Source organism: Sinocyclocheilus anshuiensis, unplaced genomic scaffold, assembly GCF_001515605.1.
Source record: "Sinocyclocheilus anshuiensis isolate Anshui unplaced genomic scaffold, SAMN03320099.WGS_v1.1 scaffold1127, whole genome shotgun sequence".
NCBI lineage: Eukaryota > Metazoa > Chordata > Actinopteri > Cypriniformes > Cyprinidae > Sinocyclocheilus > Sinocyclocheilus anshuiensis.
Window position 1 is genome coordinate 207,858 of NW_015546115.1, and position 16,876 is coordinate 224,733.

At 35.7% G+C, this 16,876-nt stretch overlaps 3 protein-coding genes and 1 long non-coding RNA gene across 4 annotated transcripts in view; 3 read left to right on the top strand and 1 right to left on the bottom strand.

Moving 5' to 3' along the window:
• The window catches only part of mb (myoglobin), a 3,858-nt gene extending 1,685 nt beyond the window's left edge, over positions 1 to 2,173 (bottom strand). Inside the window, exons 1-3 of the mRNA XM_016502655.1 lie at positions 2,070 to 2,173; positions 509 to 594; positions 215 to 434 (exon numbers count right to left, since the gene is read on the bottom strand). Coding sequence (XP_016358141.1) covers positions 215 to 434; positions 509 to 591 — 303 coding nt within the window. The 5' untranslated portion in view covers positions 592 to 594; positions 2,070 to 2,173. The remainder of the gene's footprint in view (positions 1 to 214; positions 435 to 508; positions 595 to 2,069) is intronic.
• LOC107700842 (uncharacterized) overlaps positions 1 to 8,654 on the top strand; it is a 16,276-nt gene extending 7,622 nt beyond the window's left edge. Inside the window, exons 2-3 of the long non-coding RNA XR_001635581.1 lie at positions 2,880 to 2,882; positions 7,675 to 8,654. This is a non-coding gene — a long non-coding RNA (uncharacterized LOC107700842). The remainder of the gene's footprint in view (positions 1 to 2,879; positions 2,883 to 7,674) is intronic.
• Positions 3,555 to 8,654, top strand: rab1aa (RAB1A, member RAS oncogene family a). Its single transcript, XM_016502653.1, has 6 exons — positions 3,555 to 3,749; positions 4,576 to 4,648; positions 4,885 to 4,980; positions 5,968 to 6,063; positions 6,139 to 6,270; positions 7,415 to 8,654. The coding sequence occupies exons 1-6, from the start codon at positions 3,736 to 3,738 to the stop codon at positions 7,610 to 7,612; spliced, it is 609 nt and encodes a 202-aa protein (XP_016358139.1). The 5' UTR covers positions 3,555 to 3,735; the 3' UTR covers positions 7,613 to 8,654.
• Positions 8,655 to 15,868: 7,214 nt separating this feature from the next.
• Positions 15,869 to 16,729, top strand: sertad2a (SERTA domain containing 2a). The gene has a single exon (XM_016502601.1). It carries the CDS (start codon positions 15,884 to 15,886, stop codon positions 16,727 to 16,729), a length of 846 nt encoding a protein of 281 aa, XP_016358087.1. The 5' UTR covers positions 15,869 to 15,883.
• The last annotated feature ends 147 nt before the right edge of the window (positions 16,730 to 16,876 follow it).

The following is a 16,876-nucleotide window of genomic DNA, read 5'->3' on the forward strand; positions in this document are numbered from 1 at the left end:
TTTTATTTTTTTTTTTATTTTTTTTTTATTATACAACATATATATAATATTATATATATATGTATGTATGTATGTACAACAACTAAAATCAGTCACTTATGAGGTGCTGGTTCAGTTAGGATGCTGTCTATGTAGTCAGTGAGTCCATTCACTAGGTTTGGAAACAGAAGTCAGAAATGAAGGTCAGACTGTGACTGAAAGTGTCCCGTGTTACCCTGAAGTTGTTGAGGGCGACCTTGTGCGTGTTGGCGTGTGTGGTGGCCAGCGGTTTGAGGAGGGCGGCGTGATCTCCTCTGGCCTTCAGCAGCTCGCCCAGCTTCTTCAGCACGGTCGCGCCGTGGGCCGCCACCGCCGCGTTTCCCACCAGATCAGACTGAGCGATGCCCACAAACTTCGGGAACAGCTTCAGAGTCTCCGGATGCTCCTTAAACAAACTGAAGAGACAGAGAACATCAGGCAGGCCTCAGCAGACCACAGTGACGTTAATCAGGATCGCGTCGGGACTGACCGGGTCAGAACTTCTCCTCCGTGACCCTCGAAGTCGGCCTCTACGCCCCCCCAGCATTTCAGAACCAGGTCGTGATCGGCCATCGTCTGCGTGAGAAAACAAACCAGAAAAAGCACACCTGTCATTAATAACCAGCCAAAATTCTTCTGCGAACATTTCAGCCGTTTGGAATTGCATTTGCATCGTTATACAAGGTGTTTATGGGCGATGCGTTTCAGTATGTGCCGATCAGTTTAGCATCACATGGCCTTCGCTTCACTCATGAAGGGTATTAAGCCACTTTCAGCTCTAAAGCTACTTTAAATCTATATGACCTCCTGAACTTGTTTCAGACAGGAGAGCCTATGGTCTTGTTTGCACACATTAAACAAAAAATGAGTGCTGTGAGTATACATGTTTTTAGATGGATGATTGACCTTGACATTTGACCTCTAAAGAACTTTTAATTTAGCCAAATTAGTACCATTTGTCCAATAACTACACCGTAACAGATTATTTTTGCATTAATCAAAATAATGTAGCATCTATTGTAATTATTAATATTCCCTGCATTATTACTAGACGCTGCAGTGAAGTTCATTAAAGTGCAGTGTGTTGCATGAGGCGACTTGAGTTATTTCAGTTTGAGGCTCCAGTGATCTGCTTGAGGACCTTGAGGTTTCAGTGAACGCTCCATAGATCCCGTCTAGTCCTGTGCCACAGCCACACACTCCACTGTTGATTTACAGGCCAATAAATCAGCATTTTAACTAAGAAAACTATAACTATAAATTTTAACTAAGTTTATTTTACCTTGAACTGTTTTTTTTTTCATGACCTTTTTTATTAGTTTTTCTTTCTAAAAAAAAAATCACTTTTTCAATTCAATTTGGACTTTTTTGTATGTGTTTTTTCCTCTGTAAAACAAAACCTACATTGAAATATAATTTTTGTTTTAGTTTTTTCCTCTGTAACAAATCTACATTGAAATACATTTTTACTCGTTACTTTTTTACTAGTTTTCACTTTCTCAACAAATTCTGCCATTAACTATATTTTTATTTTTTATCATTTGAACTTCATAATTAGAAGTCTTATTTTACAATCTCTTAATAAATTATGTTTAATCATTATGATTTCACTTTTAAGTTTCATTTTAACTTTTTAAATATACTAGTTTATTCTTCTCAGACATATTCTGCACTTTTTAATGTCGTTTGGACTTTTTGTGCATGTTTTCCTTACATTTTCCCTCCGTTCAAAAACTAATTACTTTTGAGTTTAATTCAATGCTTTCCAATTCTAAATTAATTCTGCTGCAAATTATATATTAGTAAACTACAATTTATGGTTCATTTACAATTTTTAAATGTACTAGTTTACCCTTATATCATTTCTGCTGCAAAAGAATAAAAGTACTGTTATTTTTATTTAAAATGATCAAAACAATGCTGGTTTTAATAAATAAAAAAACATCTTAAGTATTAAAATAACCCCCAGGAATGACAGGTGCAGTCTGCCGGCAATAATTTGCATCTTAACTTTTGCACAAAGCATTAGAAAGTCCAGTCAAACTCCTTACCGATATCAGCGTCCTCTCTGAAGAGCGTGTGACTGGATGTGGGTTTGGAAAACTCCCCAAATGAGCTCAGATCATCACTTTTCCCCCACTTTCACCTTTTATACAGCGTCCTTGTGATGTCTTGAAATGTTAACCCCACCCCTCTGTTTGCCCCACCAGCACACACACACACACACACACACACACACACACGGAGGACGGATCTGTGACAGAAGCCATTTGAGATGCTCACTGTATTATTCCACAGCAGTTGCATTGTTGCACAACACACAGATGCCCACCTGCACAACTATATTCACTTTAAAAATCATTTTGAGATGTGCCAGGTGTTTGTTTTCTAGTTTTACTGCTTTCACAGCATCATCACTCCCACTTTGTCATGCTCTTCTAGTGGAAAAACAGATGAGGCGTCTCTGGGTTTGATTTGGGGTGAATGGATGAGCGTTCAAGGCTTTACAGGAGAGTTTGGCTCAGGAAAACAAAACAATGACCGACACGTGCAAACAAACACAGGAAAACGCCACTTAACCTCAATCCCCATGCTTTTTATATATAAAATATGAACAATAAAGCAATAAAAGCAGAGCAGCCCTGTCTTTGGCCATATCTGTCCTAGCGCTCATTGTCTGTCCTCTGCAGTCACCAGACAGGTGTATTAATAGCATTTGTATGGTTGGGAAACGTGTGTGTGTGTATTTGGATAAGGGAAAAGCCATTCCCCTCTATTTGGACTGGTTCAAAGACGGGTCAAGATCAGCGTCCACTGCCAAACTACCAAAACCTGGCAGAAATGAGAGGAGCTAAATACAGTTGGTACCAACTCTGAACTTCAAACACTTTCCATGAGATAAAGATAGTCAAACAGTTGTGCTTCAGTCACCAAGAGGAAGAAAACGAGAGAAAATGTGCTCTGCCATAAGACAGTCTTTGTCAACTCGCTGACCTTATAGTTAACGTTAATGATGACAGACAGATGCACGCAGTGATCCGGGACAGAGTATTGTTTTTTACTTGATTTTAGCGCCATCTAGAGAAAAAAACCTGCTAACGTGCTTCAGGTTGTACATTTTGTGAAGTGCCGCGTAGTCGATTTAAAGTTTAAAAGTACATTTTGACGGAAAGTGTTGCGTTGAGAAGCGTAGTCGTATATTAGTAGGCATGCAGATCCAGTGCTGATCGACTAAAAGTCATTTAAGAGCCAAACAAAAATGTTTAAATAAACTTTTTTTCCGATTTCTGGCCAAATACAAGTCGTTTGGGAAACGTTCCAAAATCGTCCTTCCAAATAAACTCCATAACATGCTATATATAATTAAATATTTTCGGAAAATGTGTGTTTAGAAATATACAATGTAAATAATATATTAGGACATCTTTTAATAATTATGAAAGAAGAATTAAACACAATCGTGTGTCTTCAGTTATTGGTCTGTCGGGACTTTTATTTTGGCGGGTCGTGCAGCGAAAGTGACGCGTCTCTTATTATTCAAGCTTCACTAGCAGCCATTTTTTTAATGTGCGTCCGGATCCCGCTTCCGCTCATTTCTCTCCTAAACCCGCTTTTAACACCGATTAATAACGGATATCACCGGCAAACGAGCTTCGAACTTTAATCGCCTTCATCGCAGAGAAGAAAACGACCGTTAATTTGGGAGTCTTCGTCGTCATGAATCCTGAATAGTAAGTTTGTGTGGCAATAATCAACGATGTTATGTTATTACTTTTGATAGGATATTTTTAGGGTTTTTTTGTCATTTGCTGTGTTTCTTTATCAGTATATATATATAATGACACATCACCTGCTTCATTATTATTCACACAAATCATTACCGCGTCAGTAAACAAAATATTTACTTGAAGTATTGGGGTTAATTTATTACTAACGTTACTTTTAACGAGATCGACCAACCGGGAGTCGTTTCGATTTGATTTAAAAGGAAGTATACATATTTTTCAAATAAGGGTGTATACAATAACTGTCAGTCTGTTTCTGTGAGTGCCACGTCGTAAGAATGAAACTGAAGAAACCGTCTGAATAACTAACGTTACTCATCTTATCGTGTTTATAATGAAACAAAGCCATCCTCTGGCTTATTAATGTGCTGTCAGAGAGCTGGTCATATACTGTCGCTCCTGTGGTGATGAAATGTGATCTTAGGCCTGAACTTGCTGACATCCTGACTGAGTTTATGACATGTTGAGCTTTGTTTCAGGGGCTGTTGGTTAATCAAGTCACCTGTTGCCACACCACTCTTTCAAAACCTGTGGTTTTACCATGGTACGGTGATGCCAGTACCGTGGTATTGAAAGACTGCTATATCATGTGAACCTGTCATACACACAATTCAAATCAAAATCAGAAGAAAACCGTCTTTGCATCATGGCATGGTCTACTTTTTTTGTATCATGCAAAATGTATTTCTTGTTGATTTTGGGGTCAAATATGAGCCTGAGATGCGATATTCCTCCATTTCCTCCCTCAATCGTCCTGTGGTTTGTCTTTCAGTGATTACCTGTTCAAGCTCCTGCTGATCGGAGACTCGGGCGTGGGGAAGTCCTGTCTTCTGCTGCGTTTCGCTGTAAGTTATTGGCCTGCCATTAAGATGCCGTTCACACACACGGGATAAGATAATGCCTCTTGTTGCACAGGTGATTTGACTGTCAAAGAGCTCCACGCTGAAGGTGAAGGAAGGATGTCGTTTCGTTTCTGCAGCTGCAGTCGGACTGAAAACTTTTGTCATTCTTTTTAGTGCATGTGTATGAAAACGATCCATCGCTGAATGCCTCATCTGTGATTGTGTGTGCATTTCCTCAGGACGACACGTATACAGAGAGCTACATCAGCACGATCGGAGTGGACTTCAAAATCAGGACGATAGAGCTCGACGAAAAGACCATCAAACTACAGATCGTAAGTGCGCTCCACGTTAACGCCGGAAACGGCGTGCAAGCTTGATTTTATGTATTGTTTCAGCATGCAAAAACATATGTGACCCTGGAGCACAAAAGCAGTCTTAAGTCGCTGGGGTATATTTGTAGCAATAGCCAAAAATACATTGTATGGGTCAAAATGATAGATTTTTCTTTTATGCCAAAAATCATTAGGATATTAAGTAAAGATCATGTTCCATGAAGATATTTTGTAAATTTCCTACCGTAAATGTAATATGCATTGCTAAGAACTTCATTTAGACAACTTTAAAGATGATTTTCTCAATATTTCGATTTTTTTGCACCCTCAGATTCCAGATTTTCAAATAGTTGTATCTCGGCCAAATATTGTCCTATCCTAACAAACCATACATCAATGGAAAGCTTATTTATTCTGCTTTCAGATGATGTATACATCTCTATTTCAAAAAATGGACCCTTATGACTGGTTTTGTGCTCCAGGGTCACATATTAATTACTTTCTTTTAAATTTTGGATCTGTGAGAGTTTTAAATGTTTTTGGAAGTCTATTCCACTCACCAAAGCTGCATTTATTTGATCAAAAATACAGTGAAATATTATTGCGGTTTAAAATGACCGTTTTCTGTCTGAATATATTGTAGAATATAATTTATTCCTGTGATCAAAGCTGAATTTTCAGCATCATTACTCCAGTCTTCAGTGTCACATGATACTTCAGAAATCACTCTAATATGCTGATTTGCTGCTCAAGAAACATTCCTGATTATCAAACAGATTTCGCTTCATGTTTTGTGGAAACCGTGGTGCATTTTACTTTTCAGGGTTCTTTGATGAATAGAAAGTTCAAAGGAACCGCAGTTATTTGAAATAGAAATCTTCTGTAAACATCTTTACTGTCGCTTTTGGTCGATTTAAAGCGTGCTTTCAATTATTTTAAAAGAGCATTTTTGCATAAGTCAGTGCTGAATGTGTGTTGTGTTGTCAGTGGGACACGGCCGGCCAGGAGCGGTTTCGCACCATCACGTCCAGCTACTACAGAGGAGCTCACGGGATCATCGTTGTTTACGATGTCACGGATCAGGTGACCAAACATTCCTTTAGTATGACCTTTCACACACATTTCTGTGTTCAGTGCTGTTTTCATGTGTTTCCTCAGGAGTCCTTCAACAACGTCAAACAGTGGCTTCAGGAGATCGATCGCTACGCTAGTGAAAACGTCAACAAGCTCCTGGTGGGAAACAAGTGTGATCTGACCACTAAGAAAGTTGTGGATTACACTGCAGCGAAGGTACAAGAAACAGAATACTACGTTCACCAAAATCTTAACACCATTCACTGGATGATGTCTCTCACAGCGCAGCAAAACTAAAGACTGGCTGATTCATATTTTACATAATTAAGAATTAATTAAGATATGATTTATTATTATTTGTTAAGCTATAAATCACTATAGTTAGTCATTTCTAAGTTATTTGTTGTTGTTTTTTAATCCTTTTCTAGTTGCAAACTGAGCGAATAGCTGATTAATTATTTAAATGTATTGATTATTTTTTTAATTAATAATAAAGACTGGCTGATTAAATGCACACATTATTATTTATTGTTAATCAATAAGTAATGAGGGTTTTTTTTTACGTTTCCTGGCTGAAACTCCAAAGACTGGCTGAGTAATGATTTAAATAGTAAGTAATTATTTAAACTATTATTTGATATTAATTAAATAATAAACTAATTATTATTAATAATGTATGTAAAAAAAAAAACTTTCCTGATTGCAGACTGTGAGAATAGCTGATTATTTAAATGTAGGTTTATTATAATGTTTTAAAATAATAAGTTATTGCAATTAATAATGTATCCGTAAAAACTTTCCTTGTTGTAACACAAAAGACTGGCTGATTAATAGGCTAAATAATTAACAATTATTTAAATATTTATTACTAAACATTAAATAAATAAATAATTTATCGTTTATGAATAATTTATTATTTAAAAAGCTTTTCTTGCAAACCAAAGGTATTATTTTATCATTATTAATTGTGAAATAATGAATAAATAGATATTTTTGAAATAATAATTGAACACTCTAATTGTTTAAAATTGTTAGTGTGAAATGTAAAATGTAATTTATTGCATTTAAGACTTTTTTATTAACTGTTTTATTTGCTTTCTGTTTATTCTACATTCATTTCAAATATATTGTAAATGTATTTGTTTAAGATTAGTACTAATGTACGGTGTGATTAATCATAGAAAACTGTTTAACATTTATTATTAACATTTTTAATTTACAGCCCTAAATACTATATAGGTTAGAATAATGAAATATATTGTATCAACATAAATAAAACCTTTTATTTATTAATTTTTTTCATTTAATTGCTAAACTAAACACTGTGTTTGAGATCAGTCTGTTGTTTTCTGTCTTGCAGGAGTTTGCGGACTCTCTCAGCATCCCGTTCCTGGAGACGAGCGCGAAGAGCTCCAGTAATGTGGAACAGGCCTTCATGACCATGGCGGCGGAGATCAAGAGGAGAATGGGCCCCGGGGCCACCACGGGAGGCCCCGAGAAATCCAACGTCAAGATTCAGAGCACGCCGGTCAAGACGTCCTCCGGAGGATGCTGCTGAGACCCAGCGACAGTAACGTTACCAACCATACGCCACAGCTGTGTTAGCAGGAAGTGAGTGAGTGTGTGTGTGAGAGAGAGAGTGTATGTGCAATAAAGACTGAGAATATTAAAGAAAAGGAGAGTAAGAGAGGATCAAATTAAACATTGCCTGATATTGAATCATGCATGCACATGGATGCATGACCAGACAAACACGCGTCCAACCATCTGCCGGCTTAACGGCTCAAATTCCGTATGCTCTTTAGACAAGCATCCAAAAGCACTTCCGGACGCCGGCGTTTTTAGAGGAGCGCCACCAGGTTTGGCTTTGAACTTCCTCTTTGGAACTTTGAAGGAAGCGGTGGACTGTGATGTCATAACTGACCTCGGAACAGCGGGTTCCGTTACTATGGCTCCCAGTGGGGTTGCTACGGCGACCTCTCCTTCTCTCTCGTTTGGTGGACCGTTCGCCTGTTTGGCCATTTCTTCTGTTTTGTTTTTTATCTGTGCTCTGCAGCATTTCAGTGGTCCTCTGAGCGTGACCAACGCGACACTTACAGTGAGCTAGTCATGTTTCTGACCTGTGCTAATTTGCCACATTTCTAACCGCATTATCATCCTCTGCTATTTTTTTGTGGTATAATCAAGAACCGAATCCTGGGCCGCTGTCGTCGTTTACTCTCCCTCAGGTTGTTCCACAGCTGTATGAGTTTCTTTCTTCTGTTGATCACAAAAGATGTTGGTTATTTAGTTGCCGGTAGCCATTCACTTCCATAGTGTGGGGAAAAAAATACTGTGGAAGTCAATGGATACCGGCAACTATTTGGTTCTCAACCGTTTTCAAAATATCTTCTTTTGTGTTCAACAGAAGAAAGAAACTCTGACAGGTTTCGTACAACATCGGGGTGAAGAAATGAACTATACCTTTAAATGTCTATATTATCAATTAGTTACTATTTCTCTTAATTAGTTTTGATGCTTATACATCATGTATATTATATGGAAGCTTGTTTTTGTATCCATGGGATAAAAAAATAAAACGGTAAGTGCAACTTTTTACCTCACAATTCTGACTTATTTTGAACTCTTGACTTTTTTCTCGCAATTACGAGAAAATTGAAATATAATGTCAGAATTGCAATTTATAAATTCAGTTTCTTGCAAGATTATAAGTCAAAATTACCTTTTTTTTTTGTTGTTTTTTTAATTCTATGGCAGAAACAAACAAAAAAATTAGAATTGTGAGATGTAAAGTCAGAATTCCGAGAAAAAAAGTCAGTTTTTTTTTTTGTCGCAATTCTTAAAGAAAGTCTGAATTGCGAGATCAAAAGTCGCAATCGTGTTGGAAACAAGCTTCCGTAATTACCTGTATGTTGGACTCGGTGTTTATTTACTGACCACACAAGAGCAGCGTCACTGTAACAGGAGCTATAGCAGATCTATGTATAAATGTATCTATATAAATCCCACAGATAAACAGGAAATGACATCACAATAGATAAAGCAACATTTCTTATGTAACTTTCTGTTTTCAGGGAGAAAATGCTCTTTTTCTCCTGTTTTTTTTCTTGTTTTCTTTTACATCACACGATGTTTAAATAAACTATGAAGGAAAAGTTGAATAAAAATGGTTTTAACTGGAGTGTTTGGTGACATGTTTGAAGTGTTCCATCATAAAGCAGCCTGTCACAGATTTGGCTCATTGTTTCCAGTGGGTGGCATCAGATGTGTTCAGACTGGCTGGAGTTTGAGAGTCAGCACTGCTCTTCACATTATCTACTAGTTACATACACTAATGTTCTTTTTTTTTTTTTTTAAGAAATTAATACTTTTATTCAGCAAGGATGCATTAAAGTGACAGTAAATAAAAGTGTTGGGGAAAGTTAATGTATTACAATATGCGGTACTCCATAAAAAAGTAAGTTACTTAGTTAATTTTTTATTGGAAATTAATTACTTTTGTGTTACTTTTTGTCACTCGAGCTGGGCTCGCTTATTTGTTTCTATTAACAAAAAGCCCAAAAGTTATATTTTTGGCAACTGTAAAGGCCCTTTCACACGAAAAATGAAATGTATAATCCTCAGGCTGAAGGAAGTGCGTCTGAAACTCACTCCCAGTTTCCCTCAACATGAGCACAGGAGAGCTGTCAGTCAATAAATGGGAAAACAAAACAACTGGTGTTACTTATTTGCAGAGTTGGGGAAAGTTACTTTTAAAAGTAATGCATTATAATATTGCGTTACTCCATAAAAACGTAACTAATTACGTTACTTAGTTACTTTTTATGGAAAGTAATGCGTTACGTTACTTTTTAAATCTGGACAGGGCTTGCTTGTTTGTTTTTAAAATAAAAAAGTTCTGTTTTTGGCAAATATAAAAGCCTTTTCACACCAAAAGTGAAATGAATAAGCCTCAGGCTGAAGGGAAAGTACATTTACGTCCGTACAGTAGAATGCAGAAGAAGAAATTATTTTAGAACTACAGTAACATTTGATTTCTCTCAACATGGGGACAGGAGAGCTGTCAATAAATTGAAAAAAAAAGTAACTTGCGTTACTTATTTGAAAAAGTAACTCAGATATTCCCTTGTAAATTAAAAAGTAATGCGTTACTTTACTAGTTACTTGAAAAAAGTAATCTGATTACGTAACTTGCGTTACTTGTAATATATTACCCCCAACACTGCTTATTTGAAAAAGTAACTCCGATATTTTCTTGGAAATTTAAAAGGAATGCAATGCATTACTAGTTTCTTTTAAAAAAGTAATCTGATTACGTGACTTGTTACTTGTAATGCATTGGTAACACTGGTAAAGACATTTATAATGCTTTAAAAGATTTCTGTCATATAAATGCTGTTCTTTTTAACTTTTTATTCATCAAAGAATCTTGGAAATAAAAATGTTTCCCGGTTTTTCACAAACATATGAAGCAGCACAACTGTTTTCAACATTGATAATAATCAGAAATGTTTCTTGAGCAGCAAATCAGCATATTTTCATGATTTCTGAAGATCATGTGACACTGAAGACTGGAGTAATGATGCTGAAAATTCAGCTTTGATCACAGCAATAAATTACATTCTACAATATAATCAAACAGAAAACAGTTATTTTAAATAGTAATAATATTTCACAATTTTACTGTATTGATTAACTAAATGCATTCTTGGTGAGCAGAAGAGACTTCTTTCAAAAACATTTTAAAATCTTATTGACCCTGATTGAACTTTTGCATCCAAGTATTTGCATGGTCCTTTCTGACAACAAATTATTTCTTGCATAAACTAAAACATTTGAGAAAGCGTGCAGGACGAGCACACATTGAAAGCGACGCCGCCTGCACACATGCCTGAGCATCTGCACGCTTGCACGCTCCTGCAGAAAGAGACAGCTGTCCTGCAGAGGTCAGAGGTCAGAGTCAAGGACAATGCAAGAGCGCGTGTGACTCCTCGGGTCTGCTGGGAGGAGCCGAGCACGGCGGCAGCTGTTTGGAGGAGAGCAAGACAGATGAGTTTGGGATGAACAGAACACGATGTGAGAACAACAGACTGTTTGCATACAAAATCTTGTCAAAATGATATTAATTAAACAGTTACACAGTTATAGGTGTGGTCAGCACTTAATTGTGCAGAACTTTCTAGTGTGGTTTCTTACTGGTCCAAGTCTCTGATCTTCTGCTCTCTAGATGTGGCTTCAGTGACAATCTGGGAGTTTTTCTGCTGTCATGCATTCCATAATACTCTCATATTCTCATGTCTGTTTACTGAGACGCGGCGAAAGGTTGCGTTTCTTTGTGTGTTTGATGTGGTTTTGGCGTGTGCGTGTGTCTGTGTGTGTGTGTGTGTGTGTGTCTGTGTTGATTCAGCTGCTCTGATTGACTGCTGCTTTATCTCGTTCCTCTTGTTCAGGCCATCTGGATAGTATGAAGTGAAGGAGATGATGACCTAGAGCACAGATGTCACCATGTGCACCGTGTGGAAATATGTCCAAACATTTTGATGCACAAAGATTCTGATTAACTGCTAATATAGATTTGTCTAGTTTTAAATAAGTAATCTTGAAGCAGAACGTTGCATTGCTCAGATTTTGGTCTTTAATAGTTAAGAGACTTAAAAATTATGCTTTATTTAAATATCAGCTTGTCAAATGGTGTCGCATGCATTTTCTAGAATAGGGGCCTTCAAACTGGGGCCCATAGAAATGTTTAGAAAAAAAACGTACCAATACTACAATTTAAAAAACAACAAGTAAAATAAATAAGTAAATAAATTAGATTAAAAAAAAATTTAAATGTCTAATATTTAAAAATAATATTTTATTATACATATTATTTATATATTTTACAAATTAGAGTATAAAATTGTATAATAAAAGTTTAAAATAAATGAATCAATTAAAATAAACAAAAATTTATTTAAATAAAAATTTGATTAGTAGAGAGAGCATAAATAAAAAAAGAAATAAAGAACCCCAACAAAATAAAAAGAATATAATAAAAATAATTTTATAATAAAAATAAGATTAAAATAAATTAATAGATTAGAATAAATAATAAAAGTCGATTGAAATAATTTAGATTGTAAACATAGATTTATAATAATTATAAGATTAAAATAAATGAATAGATTAAAATTAATTATATGTAAATAATACAACTAGGTTACAATAAGCAAATAAATAATACACAGTAAAGTACTAAAGAGGATAGAAAAAACTTAATAGAAACTAAATATTTTCCAAATAATATATTTATTCAATTAATTTTGCATGGAAACCCCCCGTTATATAATTCCTCTTGGAAAATATACTCAGAAATGATCCAGTAAGACTTTGTATCTTTAAAAAAGAAAGCCTGTGACTGTGACTGCAGACAAATCTGAGAAAAGTTGCTGAGATCTTCTGAATCTTCACGTGATGATTTCTGTTGTCTGTGAGAGATATGCACATATAAACTTCAGCTGCACTAAAATAAGAGCAATCTATTAGTCATCATTTTTTCTATTTATCATTCTGTTCTGGAGTGCTCTTGTTCAGCTGAGCTCGAGAGGAAGCTGCGGAGAGCTCGCGCTGTGAATGCTTCACATATTTGCGGCTTTTCCACAGGAGCGCGAGATCACGTTCATTGACATATGCAGACTGGAATGAGAGAGAGAGAGAGAGAGAGAGAGAGAGAGAGAGAGAGAGAGAGAGAGAGAGAGGAGGGGTGACATCTGTAGCATTGCGAGGTCCGATTCATTCTTGTGAATCGACTCGCTCGGGCGATTCATTTAAATTAACCCTTCAACAACGATTCTTTTGAGCGATCAAGTGTTCACAGAAGAACTGCTATTTGGTGCTAATAGCCTCAAATGTTTAAGTTAAATTTAAGTAATATTATCGTAAACACTGTAATCCTGTATCGTAAATACTGGAATCTTATTAGTAATTAGTTACACTACTAGTTACTGTAAAAAGTAATGTTATTACTGTAACTAGTCACATGAAAAATACTATAGTAATGTATAGTAACACTACTAATACTCAGTGGTGGACGAAGTACACAAATCAAGTACTTGAGTAAAAGTATAGATACGTATAATAAAATATTACTCCAGTAAAAGTAAAAGAACTCAGTTTTCAATTTTACTCGAGTGAAAGTACAAAGGTACTTGATTTTTTATGTACTTAAGTAAAAAGTACTGATAGATTAATATTTATTTTGCAGTTTTATATAGGCTACTTTTATCATTTAATTTTATATTAGCATATATTTTTTTATAATCCTATTGCTCAAAATACCTGGGATTTTACCAAAATAACCAATAAGGAAATAATGAATATAATAAGGAAAATATCATTATATTTTCATAATGATTTTTTTTCTTCTTAAACCTTGTCTGTGGTATAAAACCACCCCTGGCCAAATGCCCCCCGAGGGCATCACTTCCCACTTTGATAATTACTGTAGTTACCATGTTCTGAACATCACATCCTTTCTTTTTCTCTCAGATGTAATCAACTAGGTGGTTGAATTATAATATTTGGACTTTATTTAAAAAAAAAATTACCTCAATTTAGCACCAGCAAGCTCGTTAGCTAGACAGTTAGCATCAGCTAACATTGACTTATTTTTAGCATGGTTATGAATAAACATTTATATTTGTCTACTCGGCTAGTTGATCCAGATACATAGTAACACAGCAACTATAGAATTACCACAACAAATTAATTCAAGTACTTAGTATGGTTCAAAAACACTATTACTATAGTAGCCTATTTTTTCATGTAGTAGCCTAACTAGTTACTGGTTATCGAGGATTAACATATAAAAAAGGATACTTTGCGTCAAGTAGCGACGTTTATTGACAAGCAATAAAAAGCCTGTAGCTAGGTAGGCTAATCAATTATATAGTTTATACTTTTTTTCCCCAATTATTACCACTGTTACTAGCGCACGCCAAAAAAGCTTCGCGAATCGGATCGAACGAATCGGCTTAAAAAGTAACGCGAAAGTAACATAACGCATTACTTTCCATAAAAAGTAACTAACGTAATTAGTTGCTTTTTTTAATGGAGTAATGCAATATTGTAATGCATTACTTTTAAAAGTAACTTTCCCCAACACTGGTTGTGTAAATATACACGCATTTAACAGATGAAGTTATGCGAAAATAAGACCTTTTGGTTCATTTTTGCACGTCTGCTCAGTGTCGTCTAATGCAAACCTCATACAGGCCTATGTGCACATTATATGATATCAGTTAACATATCACATTCAAGACATAAAAGTTCTAGAATTCTCAAATCTAAAATAATTTACGTATGTTCTATAATCCAGTAAATTATGGTGCATTGTGTGACTCGGGCATTATTTGTCCAGCTCTAGCTGTTGTTCACATGAACACATGATTGTTGGTCCTTTAGTGGTACAAACTATTAACCATAGCTACTAACTAATCAGTTCAAGGGAGGAAGTGAGGCAACAAAGCGAGTGCTCTGGTTTACAGTAATCACAGAGTCCAGAGAGAAGAGAGTCAGATGTGTGGTCACGAGCCGTCACTGGTGACTGATTGTCTTTGTAGAATAGCCAGATACACAGTACTTTCCACTCAGTCAATTTCCATCAAAGACCTTTAATGTTATGTTGTCTCCTGTTTCTTATCTAAAATAGAGGAACTAGCCCTTTGAACGGTTCACTTGAGCAGAATATTCATTTTAAAATACAGAAAAAATAATTCTGTTAAATTTATTTTTGCAACTTTTTTATATTCAAAATGTTAAAATAGGAAATTTACACTAAAAATAAATAAAATGTACATTTTTAAGTAAAATATTTTAAATATATAGTCATTTAATTACATTTAATTTTATTAATTGAAGTAAAGATAATATAAAAATAAACAATTCAGTTAATTTTTTTAAATTTATTTTTATATTTAAAATGTTATTATAGAAAACATTTACAATAAAATACACATTTTAAAGTTATATATTTTCACTAATTTGTCATTTTATTACATTCCATTTTATTCATTAAAATGTAATTTTTAAGATAATATTAAAAATAATACTTAATTTTATTACATTTGTTTACTTTTTAAAATATTTAAAATGTTAATATAGAAGATGCCTAAAATCTAAAAACTTGAAAAATCATGAAATGTAATAAGATATTAATATTTCATTCTTTTTAAAAATTATTTTATTACTTTAATGTTTAAATAAAATATTTAAAATTTTACTGCAGATTTGAAATAAAAATATACATATGTGACCCTGGAGCACAAAAGCAGTCTTAAGTCGCTGGGGTATATTTGTAGCAATAGCCAAAAATACATTGTATGGGTCAAAATTATTGATTTTTCTTTTATGCCAAAAATCATTAGGATATTAAGTAAAGATCATGTTCCATGAAGATATTTTGTAAATTTCCTTCTGTAAATATGTCAAAACTTAATTTTTGATTAGTAATATGCATTGCTAAGGACTTTATTTGGACAACTTTAAAGGTGATTTTCTCAATATTTAGATTTTTTTGCACCCTCAGATTCCAGATTTTCAAATAGTTGTATCTCATCCAAATATTGTCCTATCCTAACAAACCATACATCAGTGGAAAGCTTATTTATTCAGCTTTCAGATGATGCATAAATCTCAATTTCAAAAAATGGACCCTTATGTTTTTTGAGGTCCAGAGTCACATATCAGAAATATTTTAAAATATAATCTTCAATTATAAATTAAAAATCTTATAAATATAATGCGCTTTGCTTCATTTCTGTGCGTTTCTCTCTCAGATATACACTACATGTTGGGTAAAGGCCTGAAGCGGAAGCTGGAGCAGGAGGAAGAGAATGGCGTGATGAAGATGAGCTGCCCTCAGGAGGCGTCACCCGCCTGCTACTGGCTCCAGCGGCAGACCGTGCTCAACCTCTCGCTGCTGAAGCTGCACAGCCGTCCGGGACACTCGGAGCCGGGCCTGGCCCGCAGGGTGCTCATCACCAACACACTCCGGCGCATCCAGGACGTCCCTGCACCCCAGTCCTTCCCCAGCGGGGTTCAGTCCCATAGTGAGGGCAGTTTGACGCCTGTGTCGCGGTTGGAGGAGGACAGACATCTGTTTCTCTGTCTGTCTCCGTCCATTTCCAAACAGCAGCCCCCATCATCCTCCATTATTAAAGACAGCTTCACCTCAGCACTGGCTGAAATTGAAGATCTGTGCCCGACTGTGGGAATAACCACTTTATTTTCTAGGGAGACGGGCCGCTCGCTCGCATCAGACCCAAATTCAGATGAATCCAGGCATACAGACCCAGATCTTTCTGAAATGAACAGCGGTACGGACTCAGCATCATCTCTCTCGGACTCTGCCCAGTCAGTGTTTGGCCACACCCCCTCACTCCTCACCGATTTCTCATTGGACGATTTCCTGTTCACGGAAATAGACAGCTTGCTGTTCGACAACGTCCCCTGCGGTTCGTCCCTGAGTGGGAGCTCGGGTGCGTCAAAAGTCGTTTCCATGGTAAAGGACGACCTCGTCATGACGCTCGCTGAAAAAAAAAAAAAACGAGACAAAAAAAAGCCAAAAGGTGAGAAAACTCGTTTCTGGCGAACATTTTCCATTATGCACTCCTGGCGTACAGGACCGCAGTGACGGCAGACGTCCTCCAAAAGAGTCGCTTAAGATTGTAAATAAAACACAAGATACAGAATGACCAAAACACAATGATAACATAAATGAGCAAAACGATACAGCAGATATTGGTCCCTTATTCTCTATACACACATATATATATATATT